Source organism: Lissotriton helveticus, chromosome 5_1 (genome assembly GCF_964261635.1).
Source record: "Lissotriton helveticus chromosome 5_1, aLisHel1.1, whole genome shotgun sequence".
In the NCBI taxonomy this organism is placed as follows: domain Eukaryota; kingdom Metazoa; phylum Chordata; class Amphibia; order Caudata; family Salamandridae; genus Lissotriton; species Lissotriton helveticus.
Window position 1 is genome coordinate 181,224,310 of NC_136065.1, and position 21,530 is coordinate 181,245,839.

General features: G+C 44.4%; 1 protein-coding gene across 1 annotated transcript in view; it reads left to right on the forward strand.

Moving 5' to 3' along the window:
* Nucleotides 1-21,530, forward strand: part of BRINP1 (BMP/retinoic acid inducible neural specific 1) — a 413,405-nt gene that overhangs the window by 280,386 nt on the left and 111,489 nt on the right. The window contains exon 3 of the mRNA XM_078641975.1: nucleotides 8,220-8,410. Within this exon, the coding sequence (XP_078498101.1) occupies nucleotides 8,220-8,410 (191 nt within the window). The remainder of the gene's footprint in view (nucleotides 1-8,219; nucleotides 8,411-21,530) is intronic.

Consider the following 21,530-nt stretch of genomic DNA (forward strand, 5'->3'; position numbering starts at 1 on the left):
AAGGAACTGGAGCAAGTTTACAAATAAGATCAAAAGACTAGATTTACACCCAGGGACATTCTTGGATTATAGAGAAAGGAGATTCGATTCAATGCCTGAAAACCCCATTTCCAGATGAAAAACTAATCAAAAAAGAAAGGTAAATATGCACAAGCACATTTCTGTCTACTACAATCCTCGTGTCTAAATATCGGGTATGAGGAATACACACGGATATCCCTAATATGTACAGATTTTGATGCATAAGTCTGACGATTTTTGTAAGTTACTTAATAGTCTTACATCTATGCACCTCTGTCGAAGCGCTATGTGCTTATTTCTGCAAAAAACACAGTCCAGTCACGGACACCCAGTGTACTTCTAGGTGGAACCAATCCCCATCTCTATCCTTACGTAGCCCCTAGGAACTTTTATTGAGGCAAAAGCAACAAATCAGTTGGATGAATCTGCAAACAGTGGATATATTCACATTGTTTTGTTTATATGCTTTATTACAAACACTAAACAGCACCTACAAACCTTACACTGACAAGTATTCGGTAGGCAATGTGGTTGTCGCCTGAAGAAGACCATTGAACTGCTTTGGTCTTGAAATCTGGCTGAAACATATTGGACTAAGAATATAAGGGGTACATTCTACCCACATGATTGTCTTTTTAACTTTATCTTAGGAAGACAAGAATAAAGTACAAATAACTATGCCAAGGTAGTTTTAAACAGATATATCAGTCACCACATCTTTTAAAAAACAGGTAGATACCAGGATGCCATTTCAGTGCAAGGTCAGAAATAAGGTTATGTGTTACTTTGGAGATTAAATACCCAGCAAGTCTCATATGTGAGCACCCAACCATCCAGGATCTTGCTACGGCTAAAAAAATCACAACTACTATGAGGATTGGATACAATAATGACGCATTCCACCAAGGTAGGTGAGGGTGCTACTTCCTTTCAATAAAAGCCTTAGCCATGACCTAGTACCATGAATGTACACTAATTTAGCAAATAAACAATGTTCTCCAATGAATCAGATCTTGCTCTTCAAGAGCAGCCAATCATTTCTATTGTTTTTGGAAATATATGCAAATTGTAGGATGAAATATATGATGCCTCCATTGCCACTTGTTCTCTGGATGTATGTGAAAAGACCCAAAGTTAGTATGACCCACCTGCCTGCCAGTTGAGTCTGCATCCTAATGCTGATGAGATTAAACACCATCTCAGGACTCAGCGCTGTTTATCCTCGAACTCACTCTGCCTATCATTCCCACAACTCCTATAACCACAACATTGCTCACTGTCGAGCTATGTCTTCCTATTGTTGGACAAACGTCTCTTCTTTCATTTACAACCACACCACTTCGAGATGTGTCATAAAATGCAATTGAGTTTTAGTCGCTTCAGAAACGGAAATGATTTGATGTGTATTCAGTATAAAGTCAAGGGCTGTTTCACTCATCTGAGCAGCTTGAGGCCTGCTGGTGGACAGGGTGGAAAGACTTCAGTGCAGTGTTGTCACTTGACCACCTTTCACAGTCACTGAAGTAGTACTCTCATTCGTCCCAGTTCATAGAAGTGTATCAGTTCATGGCGTGTGCAGTATGAGCAAAGGCCTGACTGATCTCACATAGCCAGAAAAACTTGGATGGATTATCCTTTGATACTGATGAATAGATGCGACAAATACAAACAAGATCATCTAATTTTGGAAACTTTATATGAAAACAGCATGTTCCTAACAGGTCAACATTAGCTTCCAGATGTGCATGAATGCTTATATCTTTGTATATATGTAGGATCCTGATATAGCTAGATCTTCGCTACAAAGCCATGGAGTGCTGTACGATGGTGGGTGTCCAGAAAAGAAGGACAGACAGATGCTTCAGTAGCCACTACAACAAATGAGAAGAGAAAGGAGAGCCATGTTAGAGTGCGTACGGGGCATTGGTTCAGAGAGTTATTGATGTAAGGTAGGGAGGTCTCGGTGGGGATTTAGCAGGAAACTAATGGCTGGTGGATTGTACAACAACAAGGTGTACCTTGAAGAGATGGAATGAATTTGAGATCCTTACTACACGGTCGCCATGTCTTCTGTTCATGCTACAGACAGTGCTTCGGGGGCACACCAGGCGTGTGCGCCTACTTTGAGTGCCCCTGAGGCAATATGGTATTTCAGAAGGAGTCGCAGACACTTCAATGGCACCCTATGAAATACTGATAGGGCTGGTGCACATTAGCACAAGCTCATTCTTGAGAGAGCATTGCCTGATTTGCTATGGAGCATGGCCCTATGCAAATGAGGGAATGACTTTGCCTCTGTACCCTATTACAGATGCAAGCCCAGAGACCAAGAGATGATTAAGATGCAGACTGACCGTGTGCCACATAAGAGGTGGCACACTGTCAGAGTGCCCCCTTAGAGCAGCCATATTTAGTTAAAATGGGTCCCATGGCCACCCAGACATCCCCTTGCAGGCATGTGCAGTCACTCACAGTACCCACCTACAGGGGGAGCTATGTCCCCTCTTTTAAATGCAGGCAGGTGCCGCCTCTACAGGGAAAGATAAATTGGCTGCTTCATTCAGCAGCTCCATATTTCACTGAATGCGCTGCCCCCAGGGCACCACCAGTTCTGTCCTGAGGGCAGCACATTATTTGCAATAGGCCACAATGTCCCTGCTGTGCTCAGTGTAGAGAGGGAATGCGGGCCTCATCTATAATACAGGCCCAGGGGCTTAGGTGAAGATACGGATCACAGAGTGTCTCCGCAGTGCTCTTCGTACGGGCAGTGCCGGGTGCAATGATGCTCTTGTTGCAGAGCCTCGGCTTCAATAGCCAGCGAGCAACAGTTGAAGCTCCAGGGTCCAGGTGCTTCCATCTGCCCAGTATGGAGTTATTGAAGCCAAGGGAAACAGGTACACACACACACAATTGCATGCACACACTGCATGCTTGCAGCCACGGCCCGTGGAGGGAGTTTCAGTGGGGCGTAGAGGCGGGGTGGGGGGTGCTAAAAACCGGAGTATGGATAATTGAAGGTAAGTAAACTATTTAATTAATAAAACGAATTTCGTAGCGCACCCTGCATCACATTTTGCGATGCAGGGCGCGCTACGAAATTCGTTTTATTAATTAAATTGTTTACTTACCTTCAATTATCCATACTGCGGTTTTTAGCACCCCCCACGTGCCCCTCCCACGCCCCGCCTCTACGCCCCACCGAAACTCCCTCCACGGGCCGTGGCTGCATGCTTGCACACATGCATGCACACACATACGTGCAAATGCGGACACAGACACACAAACACACTGTGTTAATGCTCACAAGCTTTCACTCATAGAAACAAATGTGCTGAGGCTTATTTGGTCAGGTCCCTCACTATTTGCTTCTTTAGCAAAAAATCTTTAGGAAGGTGCAGCAAAAACTCAGCGCCTTGGACAAATCCCTTACCACCCTTGGTGCCTCTCAGAAAAGTGGTAAGAGGAGCAACAGTGTAGGTGAAAAGTTTACAAATCTAATATTATCTTCTTTATGTTATGGCCACAGGAATTATATGGAAATGGTTGACTAAATTATGCGACAAGAATAGGCAAATTATTTAAAGTAACGCAGCACATTTTGTAGTAGTATTACTTTACTATGTTGTCATTTTCACACTTGTTAGCGCTGTACGGGAAAAGGTTTCACATCATTAATATCAGTTTAACACCTCTGTACACAAAAGGTCTGTCATTGTGCAGCAGTATGTGTAGATGAGTTTTTTGTAACTTTGGATCCTTTGAGCTAGAAGTTACTTTTTTGTAAAAATTTGGAAAATTATACAGAAGAAGATGGACTATGTGACAATTGTGGCAAATCGATAATTATTCACAAAATGCCAAAGCCGCAAAATCACATATTTGCAATGGCCCAGGTTTTGACACTTCGATTAAGTAGGCTGCCAAACATGCAGTGGTTTGGCAGTGTCAAAGACGTGACTAAAAAAGAACAAAATATTCTGTATCTACCTTGTTGGTTTTTTTCACCTTCAGGTAACTACAGATAAAATGAGGCACACACCTTAAATAAAAAATAAATGCAAGTTAAATTAATCAATGGGAAATGTACTATTTTACATTATGAAACCTAAGATGGTTAATGCAATTACTGTAGATGTCTGTGTTTGAGGCCAGAGAGTCTCAGAACTGAATCCTTGTTGGCAAAGTAGAGAACAGGAAATGTGTATTTATAGTGCTACGAGTTCCCAACTTGTAATATTAAGCACTGTGAATGTTAAGCCATCATTTTACCACTGTATTACACACAGTATTAGATAGACAGGTGCAGATAGATTTAGTATTTAATATAAAACAAGTGATTGGAAAGTATTTAGTTATAGGTAAATAGAATCTACCTAGGCAAGCATTTTTATAAGTGTCCATCAAAAGCACACTTTGCAGAACCTAACACATAATGAATACCTCTTAGTCATCATGAAACTTAAAGTGACTCATTCAATTAAAGCCTATGCTGGGTCCAAAGCAGCCTTAACATTTGGTGATTATCCAATTGCACACATTTACATTTCTTTCAGGTATCAGATACCCTGGTGAAAAGACCTATAAGATCTTTAGCTTTCGTTCCTGCCAAGAGCACATGAATGCCCCATATCCTCCTCTTTCACTTTCACTCAGAGGCACCTCAAAGTCCACTTTAACTGTTCAGCACGAGGACATCGGTCCCCATAAACCCCGCCCACTTCGGCATGCAGATGTCCTTTCTGGTGAATTGAGATGGTGGCAGGGAGGCCAGTAGAGTCTCATTCAGACCCTGAGGCCTGATCATCCACATCCCTGGGCCTCAGAGTAAGGGCCCAGGAGAAAGAGGAAAGGAGTGAGTACCATGGATAGCGTCAAAGACATGGCCCATAGGAAGAGGTGCTATCGGGTGGGGGGTAATTTGTTCATCTACAAATGGACGGCGACAGCTTTCTCAGAGAGATAACCTGAGGAAGGTGACAAGATACGGGGGCATTTGTTTAAGAGAGGTCCAGCACTACCATTAGTGCCGCAGGTGCATTGGCGCTGGAACCAAGGATCTGAGGGGGTCACTGCACCCCAATTAGGGCTGTATTACTACCAAAAAGGAGTGGGCCGATTATCTTTACTAGTATTACCGTGTTGCACAGGGCCCAAGCAACAAGAAAGTGAGATGTGTTTTTCCCCCCTTTTTTATTACACAAAGGGAGCAGAGAGCCTACTATGGCCATCAGGCCTATGAGTGATGGTTTTGTAGAGTGGGCAGAGCAGCAAGCCTGTTTCTAAGGGCTGTAGGTATCAGTGGTGCTTCAGGTGGGGTAGCTCTGAGGCCCAGAACAGCGAGAGTGCAACTTAACCTCAATTCTGGCCCAGTGCACTCTTGGGGGATGGGGTAAGAATGTGGCCCTTGGTTTTCACAAAGTGCAGAGGAGCCTGTCTGCTTTGCCTGGCAGTAGCATTCATTAGTGAAGCAGCTAAAGAGGCTCTGAGGTCTAGGGGTGTGGAAGGCACACTGCATCACAATCATGACTTTCTTACTTTACAAAGGAGGAAGGGCCTTGCTATGATTAGAGTTGAGGATACCCCTGCTGCAAAGTAGGGGCAATAGGTGAAAGCTAATTTTTTTCTGAAAGGGACAGAGTCTGTTTCAGGATTGTAGTGAAGGCCAGACATGGTGGGGAAAGGGTAAAAGAGGCTGGGAAGATAGTAAGCTATTGAGCGCTGCAGTTAGAATTAGTGCAGCAGGTGCAGTTGCATTGGGGCCGGGCAGTGTGAGAGCATCACAGCACCACAATTGTGTGGGGTAATGCTTTATTGTTAATTTCTGTTTCGGTTAGACATATTTCCTTTTTATAATTCTCATATTTAGCACAGGTTGTGAGCTACACAAAAAGTGCCCCTGAAATTATCTCATAATCCCCGTCCCCAAGTCTTTCCATAACATTTTGGAGGGGGGCCCCAACCCCTCAGAGCAAAAAAAAATTTGGAAGACATCTGCTCAGAGCCAATGTACTGCAAATGCATGCAGTTAAAAATATCTGTGGGAGCAGGTTTACAATAATCTCAATATGTTTCAATTGGGTACATTAACATGAAACTGAAATCTGGAAACACTAGGTTCAACCTATAGCCCCTACTCCTCTCCAGCTGCAGTTTTACCACTTTCAGACCAGATTCGTTGAAACCAGGGTCATTGATTTGGGATCTAGCACTTTCATGTTCTAAAAAACAGGACCACTCGTAATAACTGTACAGTGATATCCCCTCAAGAATAATGGTCTGCCATACTCGTAATGAGAGCCTAAGTGCTTTTCTTTTTCTGAAACCATCAATGAAAGAAAAGAAGAAGCACAATAGACCACATTACTCTACATGACAGAGTGGTAGCAACTCTGTGCAAATTAACACTATCAGGTAAGCAGACATATCAAGACTGTAGAGTCTCAAAAAGTGCTGCAAAACCAAACCAAGTCTTAATAAATTATTGAATTTCTAGCACAGAACTATCTTTGAGCAGGAAAGTTGCTCTTCAAGTATTGCAAATAGCACTTGGTGCTACTTTTCATCAAGGGGTGTTCCAATGCTAACATCAATGGTTATTGACGCAAAGCCAGATCTACAAAAAGTTTCAGACCTTGCTTTGCACCAGAAAATATCATCTCCCTGAGACAGCCATTACAAACAAGAAAATTATGTATTTCTTTGTTATTTCACTGTATAACAGACATAAAATGTGTTAAATAAGTGTTTTAATGTTTATCCAAGCAAAGCATTTTGTAGGGACGGTTACTCTTCCAGGACAAAACCTAAGGTACACATCATGTACACATTTGTGCACAATGGCGCAAAGGTGTGTTTGTGGCTCGAGGCAGCACCGACACAGGGAGACAGAGCAGCAAGAGGCCATATTAGTAAATATGGCCCTGCGCTGCTCTCTCCCTCTATCCCAACTCTGGTTGCTCCTCTGCGTTGCACTGTTTTTTAATGAATCTACCATTGTGTACTTTTAATGCCACAGCACCTTGGCTTTACAAATTTTTACTGCAGTGAAAGATCGCCATATGCCTGTTTTAGCTATAAAAAAATAATTAATAACACACTTTGCCATTCTATTAGTTTACTGCGGTTATATTTATATGGCCTTGGCTACATCAAATATTGTTCTTCTATCTGTCTCATTGTAAACACCCAAGGACTGGTTTCGGCGTCTCTCTCTGTTTACTGGCCTTGCACCTAAACACAGGTTCAGCCTTCCTTTATTCACACCTCTTGGTAGTCGAATAATCAGCTAAACCTATTGTTTCGCTGAGTTCTATCTTACTTGTTTCCGCAAGGTCTCAGCTTTGTGCTCTTATGCTGATACCAACAATACACTTCTGCATTGCACGGAGTCACTTGATTTTATTGTAATTGATAACAATGTCTATTACATAATAGATTTACATTCCAATGTTTGAAGAGAATATTGATGTTCATATTTAAATATCACATAAATCATTTTCTCCAGTGTATCTTCTAAGCTTTCACTTTTATTTTTTCTCTGCATCTCTCCCCCTATTTCTTTACTTTTTCAGACCCCAGTTTGCTCCTTTAATTATATTATGCTCACGTTTTCATTTTAAAGAAATCATTCTTTTTGTATTCTATCTCGCTTTACTCTCCCTTGTTTTCAAATGTTTTAGAGTCTGCCATGTCCTGTCTTCTTTCTTGCTTCAAACAGTTCCCTCCATCACATTTGACTCTTTACGCCTCTGTGCCATTACGAAGGAGTTCTTTGGTCTTCTTGCCCACTCATATCTTCTGCCTTTCCTGTTTTCTTTTCTCTTAACTGCTTCATCTCTTGTCTGTTTTTGCATTTGTTCCTTTATGTTTATCTTGATGTTTCCATGTTTCCGCTTTTCTGTTCAGCCTCTCTTTAGCATTCTTAAGTCTACCTCTTTACTTCATATAGGTTCATCCTTCCCTCTCATAATATCTCACTTATTTCAACTCCTATGTCTCCTTTCTCTCCTTCATGCTTCCCTCATCATCAATCTTCCTATTCTCTCCTTTGCTTCTCAACTTTATGCCTCTCTCTACAGTCCTCTACACATCTCACTTTACCCAGATATTTTTCTTCCATACGTGGATCTATTCACTCAGATGCCCTGTCAAAGATTGTTTTTGACCTGTGTTTTGGCACTTTTTGCTTGTTCTTCCAGGGAGTTTGCCCGTTGGAAGGTTAGGAACACAGCCATTGAGCGCAAGGATTTGCACCGGAACCCCGTACCACTGATGCCTGAATTCCAGAGGAGCATCCGCCTGCTGGGCAGGAGGCCCACCACCCAACAATTCATTGACACCATCATCAAGAAATACGGCACACACATCCTCATCTCTGCCACGCTGGGAGGTAACTATTGTTTCTACATATGTATTATAAGTGTTGATTATGGGGACAGGTGAGCTAAGGCCCACATCAGAAAAATGGGGGGGGGGGGGGGCCTGGACAGATTATCATGGGAGGAGATTTCAACTACATACAAGATTTTAAAAAAGATACCTCTAATAAAAATAAGAAACAACTAAAGCCTAATACTAAAAAAGTTGTAGGCGCCTTTATCTTGGAATACCAGCTTACAGATCCATGGCGTGCACTAAACCCAGAAGGGGCATCCTTCACCTGCTATTCACATCGCTTCCAGACGGCATCAAGAATAGATTACTTTTTGATATCAAGATCAATCCAGATTCTAAATTCATCTATTGGATGTAATCCCTTTTCCGATCATGGCAAAATAGAGCTGGAAGTTTATTTAGGTGGTGGGGGCAGGGAACGGTCCAGGTGGCAGCTGGACCGCACCCTGCTGCAGAAACAGGAATGGGTGGTTGGCTTCGACGAGTGGATCTCAGAATATTTTAAAATTAACAATGATACTGCAGAACCATTCTTGGTTTGGGAGGGATTCAAGGCGGCAGCACGCGGCCAGATAATATCTTTTACATCTGCCCAGGCCAAAAAAAGGAGACAAAAGATATCTACGCTCCAAAAAGCCGTAGATAAATAATATGTTCTACAGTTCCTTCTTTGCCCAAATCACCTGGAGCAAGCAAAGGCAGAGTTAAGGGATTTCTTTGTATTGGAAGAGATCAACAGTTCTAGAACCTTCCAACAAAGGATATACGAGGATAGCCAAATGGTAGGAAAGCTATTGGCGAACTCTGTGAGGAAAAAACAAGAGTCTGCTGCGATAGTAAAAATCAGAGACCCGTTAAATGACCAAGAGATAGTAGACAATAGTTCGATCCAAAGGGCTTTTCTGGAGCATTTTAGCCGCATATACACCACTGAATATCAAATAGGGGAAGGTCAGATTCAGGATTATTTTACGAACTTAGACATCCCAAAGATCACGCCCAATCAGGCTCTACAACTTGGGTTAGAAATTAACACAGGGGAAATAGCAGATGCTATTAAGGCAACACCAGGGGCTAAAGCCTGTGGGCAAGACGGGTTCCCGATCGAATTCTATAAAATCTTCATAAAAGAACTAGTAACTCCCCTAATGAATTTATTCAATTACATCAAGCGAGGAGGCGTGGTACCCGTGTCCTTCAAAGAAGCAATAATAATATCTTTTGTTAAAAAAGACAAAAGTCCAGAAGATATTAATTCTTATAGGCCAATAAGCCTTCTAAATTCTGACTATAAAATCTTAACGAAAATCTAGGCCCAACGTTTTATGCACGCGGCGGAAGAAGTCATACATAACGATCAGTCAGGATTTATAGCAGGCTGTGTTATGGCCTCTAACACCGAATTCTTAATCCAGGCTCTAGACTATTTCAATGTTAATTCAACCCCCGCCTGTATTCTTATGGTCGACGCGGAAAAAGCGTTCGACCTAGTTAACTGGGCAACCCTGTTCCATTCGCTTACCAAATTCGGATTCCCTGAACAAGTGATTAAGATGCTGCAGAGCATCTATCAAGGTGCTTCAGCACAGATTATAATTAATTCAGAAAAAGCTGGTTCAATCCAAGTTAACCGCGGGGCCAGACAGGGCTGTCCTTTGTCTCCTCTCCTTTTTACTTTTTTTATTGAACCCTTGGTTATCAAAATTAGAAACACCCAGATATTCTCCCCCCTATCCCCGGGATGGCAAAGCTCAAGCTTTTCGCGGATGATATTATCCTATATGCAAAGCCAAACAAGGAGAATATAGATATCATTTTAAAAGAATTTAAAGCCTATGAACAAACAGGAGAGTATAAAATTAATACTAAAAAAACGGAGGTCCTCGCTTTAAACACCAGTCCTAGCCTCCTTCCATCGTGCTTGCGTATCCAGGCCGTAAGTCGAGACCCTATTAGATATCTAGGCATATATGTAACCTGTGATTATCATCAGCTCTTTCTCCTTAATTATGTGAGGATGAAGAATAAAATCAAGAATCTTCTCTCTCAATGGCTTTTAATCCCTCTCTCCTTGATTGGCAGGATATCTCTGATCAAGATGTCGATTCTACCTTTATTAATATTTTTATTTAGTAACGTTCCTATTAAATTGAAATCTACTTTTTTTAAAGATATCGAATCTATGATCAGAAGTTTTGTTTGGGGTGTAAAACCCCAAGGGTAAAGCTATCCGTAATTCAACTTCCAACTGAGCAGGGGGGACTCTCTCTTCCACATATAAAAACATATTATGAGGCAGCCTTTCTGGATTTGGTGGCAGGTCTGATGGGTTCTACATACAAACGAGATAGCTTCTTCTTAGGAAAAATGTTACAAGAGTCCGATTTTCAAACTCAGGTATTTTTAAAGACCGCAAAACTCCCAAAAAGGACGAGATATAAGACCCTGAAAGAACATCTATTCAGATTACAGTCCTTCTTTAAGAAAAATCTTAGTTCCTCAGCTTCTCAGTTTTTAAGCTTACGAGAGTGCTTCTGTCTGGGCCTCCAAATTAGTAATAGCCAAATATTAAACTGGGAGAATTTGGGATTTCGAGAGTTAAAACACTTCTTTGTTCAGAACAGAATTATTTCGTGGCAAGAAGTACTGGCTAGAATAACCACTCCCGTGCGACCAACGCTTTTTGAATATCTACAAATTGTTCACTTCCTGAGAAGAACTATCGGTGGACTTCTCCCCACAATGGGTGAGCTGGTAACACTTCTCTATGAGGCTAAAACCAGCGGCATAGGAAATGGGTACAAGAGGCTCCACTGTGCTGGGCAATTAGACACGGTGGATAGCCATCTTGAGAAAATACTTAGTCAAACACTATGTAATTTAACACATAAGGAATGGGAAATTATAAGTTTGTTAGGCTATAAATCATTGCGTGCCGCTAACTTTAAGAGGATGGCCTTCTTGTCCCACTGGCTGGCGTACTGGACTCCGGAAGCACTCGAGAAAAGGTTCCCAGAGGTCGAGAATAAATGCTTTAGATGCCAGGCCGTCAGCCAGGGGGGCTGGCTCCATACTTTTTTTTTCTTGTCCCCAACTGAAATCTTTTTGGGAGGCCATACTCTTAGACATTGAGGAGGCTATAGGGAAAACACTAATACCTTCTGCCGAATTAGCCCTCTTTGGCATATCTAAAAATAGAGGTACTCTCAATGGGAGCGAGGAAACATTTGTGTTTATTTCCTGTACAGTCGCTCGATCCCTAATACTCCAAAATTGGAAATCTAAGGAACCTCCATCCCATCTAAAATGATTTAACAAAATGACGAGGTCCCGGAATTTCGAAAAAGCGTATGCCTGTAGAGTGGGAGCAGTTAGAAGTTTTGAAAGAAAATGGAAATATTTTTAGAATCTGGAGGCAATAAAAGGAGGAATAAGTTAGAAACTAGATTGAATACTAAAACTAAATTTATATGATTTTAAAAGCAGTTATGAAATGTTGCTAGACTCAAATAACAAGCAAAATATTCAGCAAAAGCACTTTATTCCAGGTTGGATTGCACTGCATTGCACTTGCACTTTATGATCAAATGTTTGCGGAGGTTGCACATTGCTTATATTAGGTTGGATTGTACTGTATTGCACTTGCACTTTATGATGATCAGAGTTTGCGGATGTTGCACATTGCTTGTAGTTGAAAATCAATTAATATTGTTTGTAATTAGGATTACAATAATGACTGCTTTCGAGTTTTAAGTATTCCAAACCTCTCCCCCTTTTAGCCAGGTTTTTATCATGTTTCACTCATGCGTTACTCTATTAGAAGAAGAAGCTTTCTTAAAACTTTGTATTCATTTCCATTGACTAAATTTATCTTTCATGAATTGTACCTTAACTATGTTCTGCTCAATAAAAAATAAAAGAAAAAAGAAAAAAAGAAAAAAGAAAAATGGGGTGAATGTGCAAAATAAAATTCTCAGATGCTTTGAGACAGATGAGATTGAGGTAGAAGGGGCTGGTAAGGCTCTTTAACTAAGACTACCTAATTGCACCCCCACTGATGTGGGGTGTGTCCCCAGGGCTCTAGTTATAGGGCCTCATAAAAGAGGTTTCATAGATTTCTCAAAAAGTTTTTAGCTTTTCAAATTGTGTTTTTAGTCACAAAACAATTGTTTCATTTCTTCATTCATCGTATTTTAGCGTGTGATCCAATACATGGTTGTGCACATACTTATAAATCTTTAACTAAGACCACAAGTGCGCATCTTACAATTGTTTCTTATGTGCTCGAATTTCAATTGAGCTACGTACATCGCATGATGCATCCAGACTGCCAGACGGTGGAGTAAGGTAAATTGATGGGGCCACCCTGCAGAATGTGAAGAAGGGCCCTTAGTCTCCCATATCTCACAAATATTAATTGGCCTTGGTCAGAATGTGGCCTCTCTGAAGTGTTTGGGGGCCCTGGAAGTGTTGGGGGACCCCTTGCTGTAGGGCCCTGTGTTATACCTCTACTACTAGATTGCAACATGCCAAATTCACACAGATTCACAAAACATATCGTGAAACCACTCAACAGGTAATCATTATACCTAAAAATCAAATTCCCTCAAGCAATCACCCACAACAAGCATAAACAAAGTAAGCACCCAGACAAAGTACAATTGGTTTATGATGAACTTGCAGGGAAGGTTCCCAATTCCATTAACACCATGACGCCGGGGTCAGGTGACCCTAACTCACCGATTGAGGGTAGCTAACTGAGTAGTTTCACCCCTCTGTCAGCCGACAAAGTAAATGTTCTACTATTATCAGCCATATCCGGGTCCCGACTGACCCTTGCCTTCCGGCTATAATACATATGGCTTCAGATAAGATTAGTATTCATCTTGGCCCACTTCTGAATGACATCATCAGAGCAGGAATCTTCCCCGCCTCCTGGAAGAAAGCATGTATTAGGCCGATCCTAAAGAAACCATCCTTGGATCCCACTGCATTCGAAAATTATCAGCCTATAGGCTGCCTACCGTTAGCAGCAAAAATCTTAGAAAAATCTGTAAATCAAGACTGGATATTGAGCTAAATGACATCCTAGACCATACCCAACATGGCTTTAGACAGCAGCACTCTACCGAATCAGCCCTAATCATGGCCACCAAGGAAATAGATAGACAACTGGACGGGGAGGAATAGCCATTTTGATCCTACTCAACCTATCAGCCGCATTTGATACCATTAACCACCTGGTATTAACACAAAGGCTGAAGGCAATAGGAATCAAGGAGGAGTCTCTAATTTTTCTCACCCTATTCCTCTTGGCAAGGGAGCAGAGGGTGTGCTGGGCCAATTTTACATCAGAGAGGTTTTCCCTCCTCTGTGTAGTTCCCCAAGGGTCAGCACTGTCCCCAACGTTATTCAACATCTATGTTACACTTTTGGATGAGCTGACCGGGGTGCATGGTTTCTCACTTGTATCATACGCCAGTGACACTCAGATTGTCATTTCCATCTCTTCGAGAGGGGAAACCATGCCTGGGAGATTTCATGGCTGTCATATCTTGGAATAAATGCATTAGAATTACTTTAAACTAAACACAGATAAAACATAGGTCATGGAGTTTGGGAATGGGACACCTTTTTCGAACCAAGAGTGGTGCCCAGTACCAGCAGTAAAGGTCAGAAATTTGGGAGCCCTATTTGATGACCAACTAAACTTCGGAAACCAGATCAACCAGCTGACATCATCATGCTTCTTTCTGCAAAAAACCTGTGCAAAAACTTGCCTTTTATTCCCCTGGACCTCAGAAAATCTGTTGTAGTCGCATTGATCCTTTCACAAATTGACTATTATAATGCCCTCTTCTTGGGCATAAACAAGCAACAACTGTCTAAGCTACAATCTCTTCAAAATGCAGCAGCATTGTGCCTGGTACATACAGCACGGTTTGGTGGAAGAGCAGTGCATCTACAGCAACTATTCTGTGGGTACATACCACGACGCAATCTTAGATCTGCAAATAAAGGTCTAGTTCAGATACCTAGAGTACAAAAGGCTAGATGGGGAGGAAGAAGCCTGACCTATCGAGCATTCAAGCTATGGAATGAATTACCAGACGCCATCAGACTACAACCTTCCATACCTCTGTTCTGGGAAATGCTTAAGACCTGGCTATTCCCCTTACAGAAATAAGGCACTCATCCTTTTCTAACTCATTTCCTGCTACAGCGCCAAGATGTCTTGGCCTTCGTGCACGCTATAAGCTTTTTACTTACTTACAATAGACTTCATGTCACTGCAAAGAATGTCTGCAGAGAACACAATGGCTTTTCAAATGAACACATCTAACATAGCACATCCATACAAAACGTACAACTAATTAACGCATGTAACACCATCATACTGGCTGTCAGGAGGCACAGGCACAACTCAAAATGTAAACTTATTTATCATCTGACAATTAGACGATATACCACAACTGAACACACCAATGAACTGAACCACATCAGATATGCTGACACCTCACTACCATGAAATAAAATAACAAGGTACCTGACTTATACACCTCAGTGCAGAGGTCGCACCAATGCCACAATGTTCACACTCATGACACTCCAGTCTTCTGGAGTCACATTCCATTCTGCATGATCCACAGAGCCATGCACCAATAAACAATCCATAGAGCAAGTAAGCAACTAACATACAATATAGTTTAGAGGTGTGATAATGCCAATTTCTGACCTTATTCCAATGTGCCAATATACATTCCAGAGAGCCCTGTGGTTTGTGGCAACAAACGCTCCTGAGAGGCAGAAAACATGTGGTAATGTACATCCTATAGTGCCCAGGGATTTGTGGGGGCAAATGTTCCAGTGATCCTATATTCACAAGCCAGCACACCTTCTTGTGAGCCAAGCAATGACATATCATTCAGACAATCTACATAATCATTCGTACCAGATGTGTCCTAGAGGAGTATAATTAACATGTACTTTCAATTCTTCGAAAGATCTGGAGAATGCTACTCTCCTTATAAATTGGGTAATTAAAACCAGGGAGGTCCTCTCTGATGAAGAAGTCCACCCACAATCCCATAGTCATTTGTTTGTTCACTGACTTTGTTTGTTGCAGGCTCATCAGACTACCTACCACTGAACGTGGGCCTCTACCTCTTCCTGGTACTCACTGACATGTGCAGATATAGTCACCAATGGGCAGTTACAAATTTTACTTTCCAACTTCTGGAGCCATGAAATATGAGTAATGAAACATGCACTAAATTTGAGAAATGATGATGGGTGTGTTTCTGAATGATTTAGCAAACATGCAGGGACCAGCATTACTAAATAAACAAGCATTGGCATTGCCAATAGGTCTCGCTTTTGGGCCCTTATAAGTAGTTATGCAGCATAATTTCCTTGTTGCAACAACATAAAATGTCGCATGCATAAACACTTAGATGGTCCCAAAAGCGAGCCCTATTGGCTATTTGCAATGCAATAAGTCTTGCATTTAGGCAACTTTAAGCTGTTGGCATAGTAAATGACAATGCCTTTTCAATTTATTGTAAAAGTAAACATTTTTTAAAGTTATTGTCATTTACAATGCCATTATGTTCAATTTAAGTAAATGGGAGACCTATAGCATTGCAAATGATTGTTATTTATGATGTGTAGCCTGGCGTTGCGTGTGTGAGTGGCGTTGCGAGTGTGAGTGGCGTTGCGTGTGTGAGTGGCGTTGCGTGTGTGAGTGGCGTTGCGTGTGTGAGTGGCGTTGCGTGTGTGAGTGGTGTTGCGTGTGTGAGTGGCGTTGCGTGTGTGAGTGGCGTTGCGTGTGTGAGTGGCGTTGCGTGTGTGAGTGGTGTTGCGTGTGTGAGTGGCGTTGCGTGTGTGAGTGGCGTTACGTGTGTGAGTGGCGTTGCGTGTGTGAGTGGTGTTGTGTGTGTGAGTGGCGTTGTGTGTGTGAGTGGTGTTGCGTGTGTGAGTGGCGTTGCGTGTGTGAGTGGCGTTGCGTGTGTGAGTGGCGTTGCGTGTGTGAGTTGTGTTGCGTGTGTGAGTGGCATTGCGTGTGTGAGTGGCGTTGCGTGTGTGAGTGGCATTGCATGTGTGAGTGGCGTTGCATGTGTGAGTGGCGTTGCGTGTGTGAGTGGCGTTGCGTGGATGAGTGGCGTTGCGTGGGTGAGTTGTGTTGCGTGTGTGAGTGGCGTTGCGTGTGTGAGTGGCGTTGCATGGATGAGTGGCGTTGCGTGTGTGAGTGGGGTTGCGTGGATGAGTGGGGTTGCGTGGGTGAGTTGCATTGCGTGTGTGAGTGGCGTTGCGTGTGTGAGTGGCGTTGCGTGTGTGAGTGGCGTTGCGTGTGTGAGTGGCGTTGCGTGTGTGAGTGGCGTTGCGTGGGTGAGTGGCGCTGCGTGGGTGAGTTGTGTTGCGTGTGTGAGTGGCGTTGCGTGTGTGAGTGGCGTTGCGTGGATGAGTGGGGTTGCGTGGATGAGTGGGGTTGCGTGGATGAGTGGGGTTGCATGGATGAGTTGCGTTGCGTGTGTGAGTGCTGTTGCTTGGGTGAGTGGCGTTGCGTGGGTGAGTGTGGTGTTGCGTGGATGATAGTGGGCTTGCGTGGGTGTGAGTGGCGTTGCGTGTCTGTAAGTGTTGCTGTGTGGGTGAAAGTGGCACAGAGCCTTTGATGTGGCCTGGCGCAGGAGAAATGCTGCTGCTGCTAATTAAATACAAGAGCGCCCGGGAAGCGGCCGGGAAACACAAGTACGGCCGGCCACATAATATGGGGAGGAGAAGCCGCACAGCACACGCTGGAAGAAGCCCTTTGATGTGCTGTGCGGCCGCGATGCGCGCTCTGTGCTGGGGGAGGGGGAGGGCCATTAGCCTGAACTCGCGGCAAGATCAAACGAAGGGTGGGAGGGACATTGAGGAACAGATGGCCATGAAAGTGTATGGGCCAAAAGCGCGTGCCTGTGGCCACGTGCACTCCAAGAAAACGCCACGAAAAAATGCGGTGGTTTGACAATCAGTTCAAGCACTTGAATTCTCGCCATTTCCCATTCCTTCGGAATGGTAAAGGACGAGACCTAAAAACTATGGGGTCCATTATGATGTCGGGCGGTTTGCCTCCGCCAGGCTGGCGGTGGCCACCGCCGGCCTGGCGGAGGCAAACCGCCCGACATCGCAAGTCCAAATCCCCCCCGCTATTTTAGGATGGCGGAGGGGAAGGCGGCGGTGAAAAACACCGCCCGTCTGTTTTCCGCCCCGGTCGCCTTGCAGCCGGGGCGGAAAACGAGTAACATGGAGGCGGTGTCTGTTAGACACCGCCCGCCATATTACTATGGGCTTTTCTTAATGGCTTCACGTGGCGGCAATGCCGCCACAGAGAGCATGCGGTGTTCACTCTGGGGGGCCCCTGTGGGCCCCCAGAGTGAAGGCCAAAGGGGGGTGTGGTACCCCCCTGCCTTTGCATAATCGAAGAGGCAGGCACCGCGCGGTGCCTGCCTCTTCGATTGTGCAAAGGCGTGCTTTTGTTTTTTAACATTGTGGCGGGCGGTGCAGTGAGCACCGCCCGCCACAATGTTAAATTGAGGAAGGCGCATCCTAATGGCAATGTCGGGACCCCCGCTCTTTAGGCGGGCGGTCCTGATTTCCGCTTTGCCCGCCCGCCATCCTAATGTGCCCCTTAGCTGGGAGATAGTTGGCTAATTTAAATCTTCAATGATAGCATCTTGTGTCACTTGTATGTCATGAATTCAATTTCAGAAAGGCCAATTTATAGTTTCATTCTTTCCAGGTTGGCATATTACGTAGCACTCAATTAGGTACTGGAAACACTGGATGCCTAAGGAGTCTATGACCCAATTCTTGTAAGGTTGGTAAATTGAGTGCCACTGAATTGGGTAATAGTTGCACAGTGCTTTTAAAATCTATGAAGAAAGAGCAGTATGAATTGTTATATGAAAATCCGAGTTATTTTTATTAAAAGATGAACAGAATTGTCCTTTGGTTTGTAAATAAAGCAGACTGTGTTTATAATTGTTGTCAATCTTGGCAGACGGGAATGTCAGCACCGGAAGACAGTCAGTCTCAGTTGCCAGCAATAATAATATTGGACCAAGTGGAGAAGAAGATATTACAACCCATGGACATCTTTTAGGCTCCCCTTGCGACCCGAGGTAGTGTATTTGCATCCCTGGCTTCTGAGGCTTCAGAAGTGGTAAAGGCAGTGCCCCGAACAGGAGGTAAACAATGTGCAGATGAGCACTGTTTAATTTCTGCAGCAGCCGCTGGAAGGATGCATAGAAAGAACACTTTTTGATTTGTTAAACACAAATTCAATAACGCAATTAATATTCATATGATTAAATAAAAAAAACGAAACAAGAAAAAAAACATCTTTTTAAACGAAGTGTTGCCATGTTTTATTATGGTTACATAAAAATATGTTATGTTGTAACACAATATTCCCCCCTGTGCTTCTTCTTTGGTAGCATTTTATAGGTACTCATAAATCAAAATGTATTAACAATAAGGAATAATTTAAGCCCGAAGTATATTTCACACTCAATTTGTGGGGGCCAATTCACAAAAAAGTAACAAAACCGTAATCTGATTTTTAAATGTACAGGTAGACGTGTACTGGTAGACATGATGAGAATGGGTATGAGAAATGGGGCAGAATTGGGGATTCCTGTTCAGATTAAGAGAAACAAATTTATGTATTGGTGGGTAGAATAAAAGGTGTCGTGGATAGACATCAAGTGGTTATTGACACAGTAGATGCGAATGCTGAAAAGGAACATTTTAGTCGGTAATTGTCATTGGGTGAGACTGGCCATGAAAGACATAGCTGCAAACATAGGAAACTACAGACGGAAATTGAAGGACAAAAAGAGATGGAAAGGGGCAAATTGGGAAATGGAGGAAGAACAATACAAAATTGAAGTGGGTAAGCAATGGGAAACACAGATGCAGTAGAAGGTGCAGGGACGGGTGAAGGAAGGGGGCCGAGAAGGCAGATGAGCTACAGAATGAAACAGTATGATGAAAAAAAAAGAAAGAGGAGAAGAAAAGAGAATAAAACCGATGGCTGGTGATCAGCTGTAGAAAAAAAGAGATGGTACGTAGTACAGTAAATGCAGAATGATTACGAGAGGAAGGAGAGCAAGGGATAAAAAGAAAAAGGCAAGCAAAAGAATTTGTCACTCTAAGTCATGGGTACTCACAAACTTTCTCTCGGGGGCCAAATTTACAGTGTGGTTTGTGGCAGAGAGCTGCACCGGTGGAGGCGGGGTCAGTGGGGGAGGGGGAAGGGGCTAGAAAGAAAAAAACTGTGACCATGAAGTTGAACACAGGCCCCTGCAGCTGACGCATTCATCCACTGAGCCAACAGACCAGCATACACACACATCTCTCTTTCTCTCTCCCTCCTTCCCTTTCTCTCTCTGTTTCCCTCTGTCTCTCTGTCTTACCTCTCTTTCTCTCTCTGTCTCCCTCCCTCTCTTTCCTTCCCTCTCTCCGTCTCCCTCCATCTGTCTCCCTCTATCTGTGTCCCACTGTCCATCTCCCTCTGTCTCCCTCCCTCCGTCTGCCCTCTGTCTGTCTCCCTCCCTCCCTCTGTTTGTCTCCATCCCTCCCACTGTCTCCCTCCCTCCCTCCCTCCATCTCCCTTCCTCACTCTGTCTGTCTCCCTCCCTCCCTCTGTCTGTCTCCCTCCCTCTGTCTGTCTGTCTCACTCTGTCTTTCTGTCTACCTCCCTCTGTCTGTCTCCCTCCCTCCCTCTGTCTGTCTCCCTCTGTCTGTCCGTCTCCCTCTGTCTGTCTGTCTCCCTCCCTCTGTCTCTGTCTCCCTCCCTCTGTCTGTCTGTCTGTCTCTGTCTGTCTGTCTGTCTGTCTCAGTCTCCCTCTGTCTGTCTCCCTCCCTCTCTCCCTCTGTCTCCCTCCCTCAGTCTGTCTCCCTCCCTCCCTCTGTCTGTCTCCCTTCCTCTGTCTGTCTCACTCTGTCTTTCTGTCTCCCTCCCTCCCTCTGTCTCCCTCCCTCCCTCTGTCTGTCTCCCTCCCTCTGTCTGTCTCCCTCAGTCTTTCTGTCTCTCTCCCTCCCTCTGTCTCCCTCCCTCTGTCTCCCTCCCTCCCTCTGTCTGTCTCCCTCCCTCTGTCTGTCTCCCTCTGTCTTTCTGTCTCTCTCCCTCCCTCTGTCTCCCTCTCTCTGTCTCCCTCCCTCTGTCTCTCTCCCTCTGTCTGTCTCCCTCTATCCCTCTGCCTCCTTGTCTCCCTCCCTCCGTCTTCCTCTCTCTGTCTCCTTCACTCCCTCCCTCTGTCTCGCTCCCTCCCTCTGTCTCCCTCCCTCCCTCTGTCTCCCTCCCTCCGTCTCCCTCTGTCTTTCTGTCTCCCACCCTCTGTCTGTCTGTCTCCCTCCCTCTGTCTGTCTCACTCCCTCTCTGTCTCCCTCTCTCCCTCTGTCTCCCTCCCTCTGTCTGTCTCCCTCCCTCTGTCTGTCTCCCTCCCTTTGTCTGTCTCCCTCTGTCTGTCTCCCTCTCTCAGTCTGTCCGTCTCCCTCTCTCCCTTTGTCCGTCTCCCTCTCTCCCTCTGTCTGTCTCCCTCTGTCAGTCTCTCCGTCTGTCTCCATCCCTTCCTATGTCTATCTCCCTCTCTCCCTCTGTCTCTCTCTGTCTGTCTCTCTCTCTGTCTGTCTCTCTCTCTGTCTGTCTCTATCGCTGTCTCTATCGCTGTCTCTATCGCTGTCTCTATCGCTGTCTGTCTCTATCGCTGTCTGTCTCTGCCTCTTTCTATCTCTGGCTGTCCCTGTCTCTGGCTGTCCCAGTCTCTGACCCTATCTAGCTCCGCCTGTCCCTGTCTTTATCTGTCTCTATCTCTATCTGTCTCACCTCATCCAGCTCTCATTCTCTGCTGCCCTCTGCCACCTCACCCGGGCTCTCACTCCCTGCTGCCCTCCACCTCCCTCACCCGGGCTCTCACTCCCTGCTCTGCCCTCCCACCTAACCCGGCTCTCAGTTCCTGCTCTGCCCTCCACCTCCCTCACCCGGCTCTCACTCCCTGCTGCCCTCCACCTCCCTCACCGGGGCTCTCACTCCCTGCTCTGCCCTCCCACCTCCCTCACCCGGGCTCTCA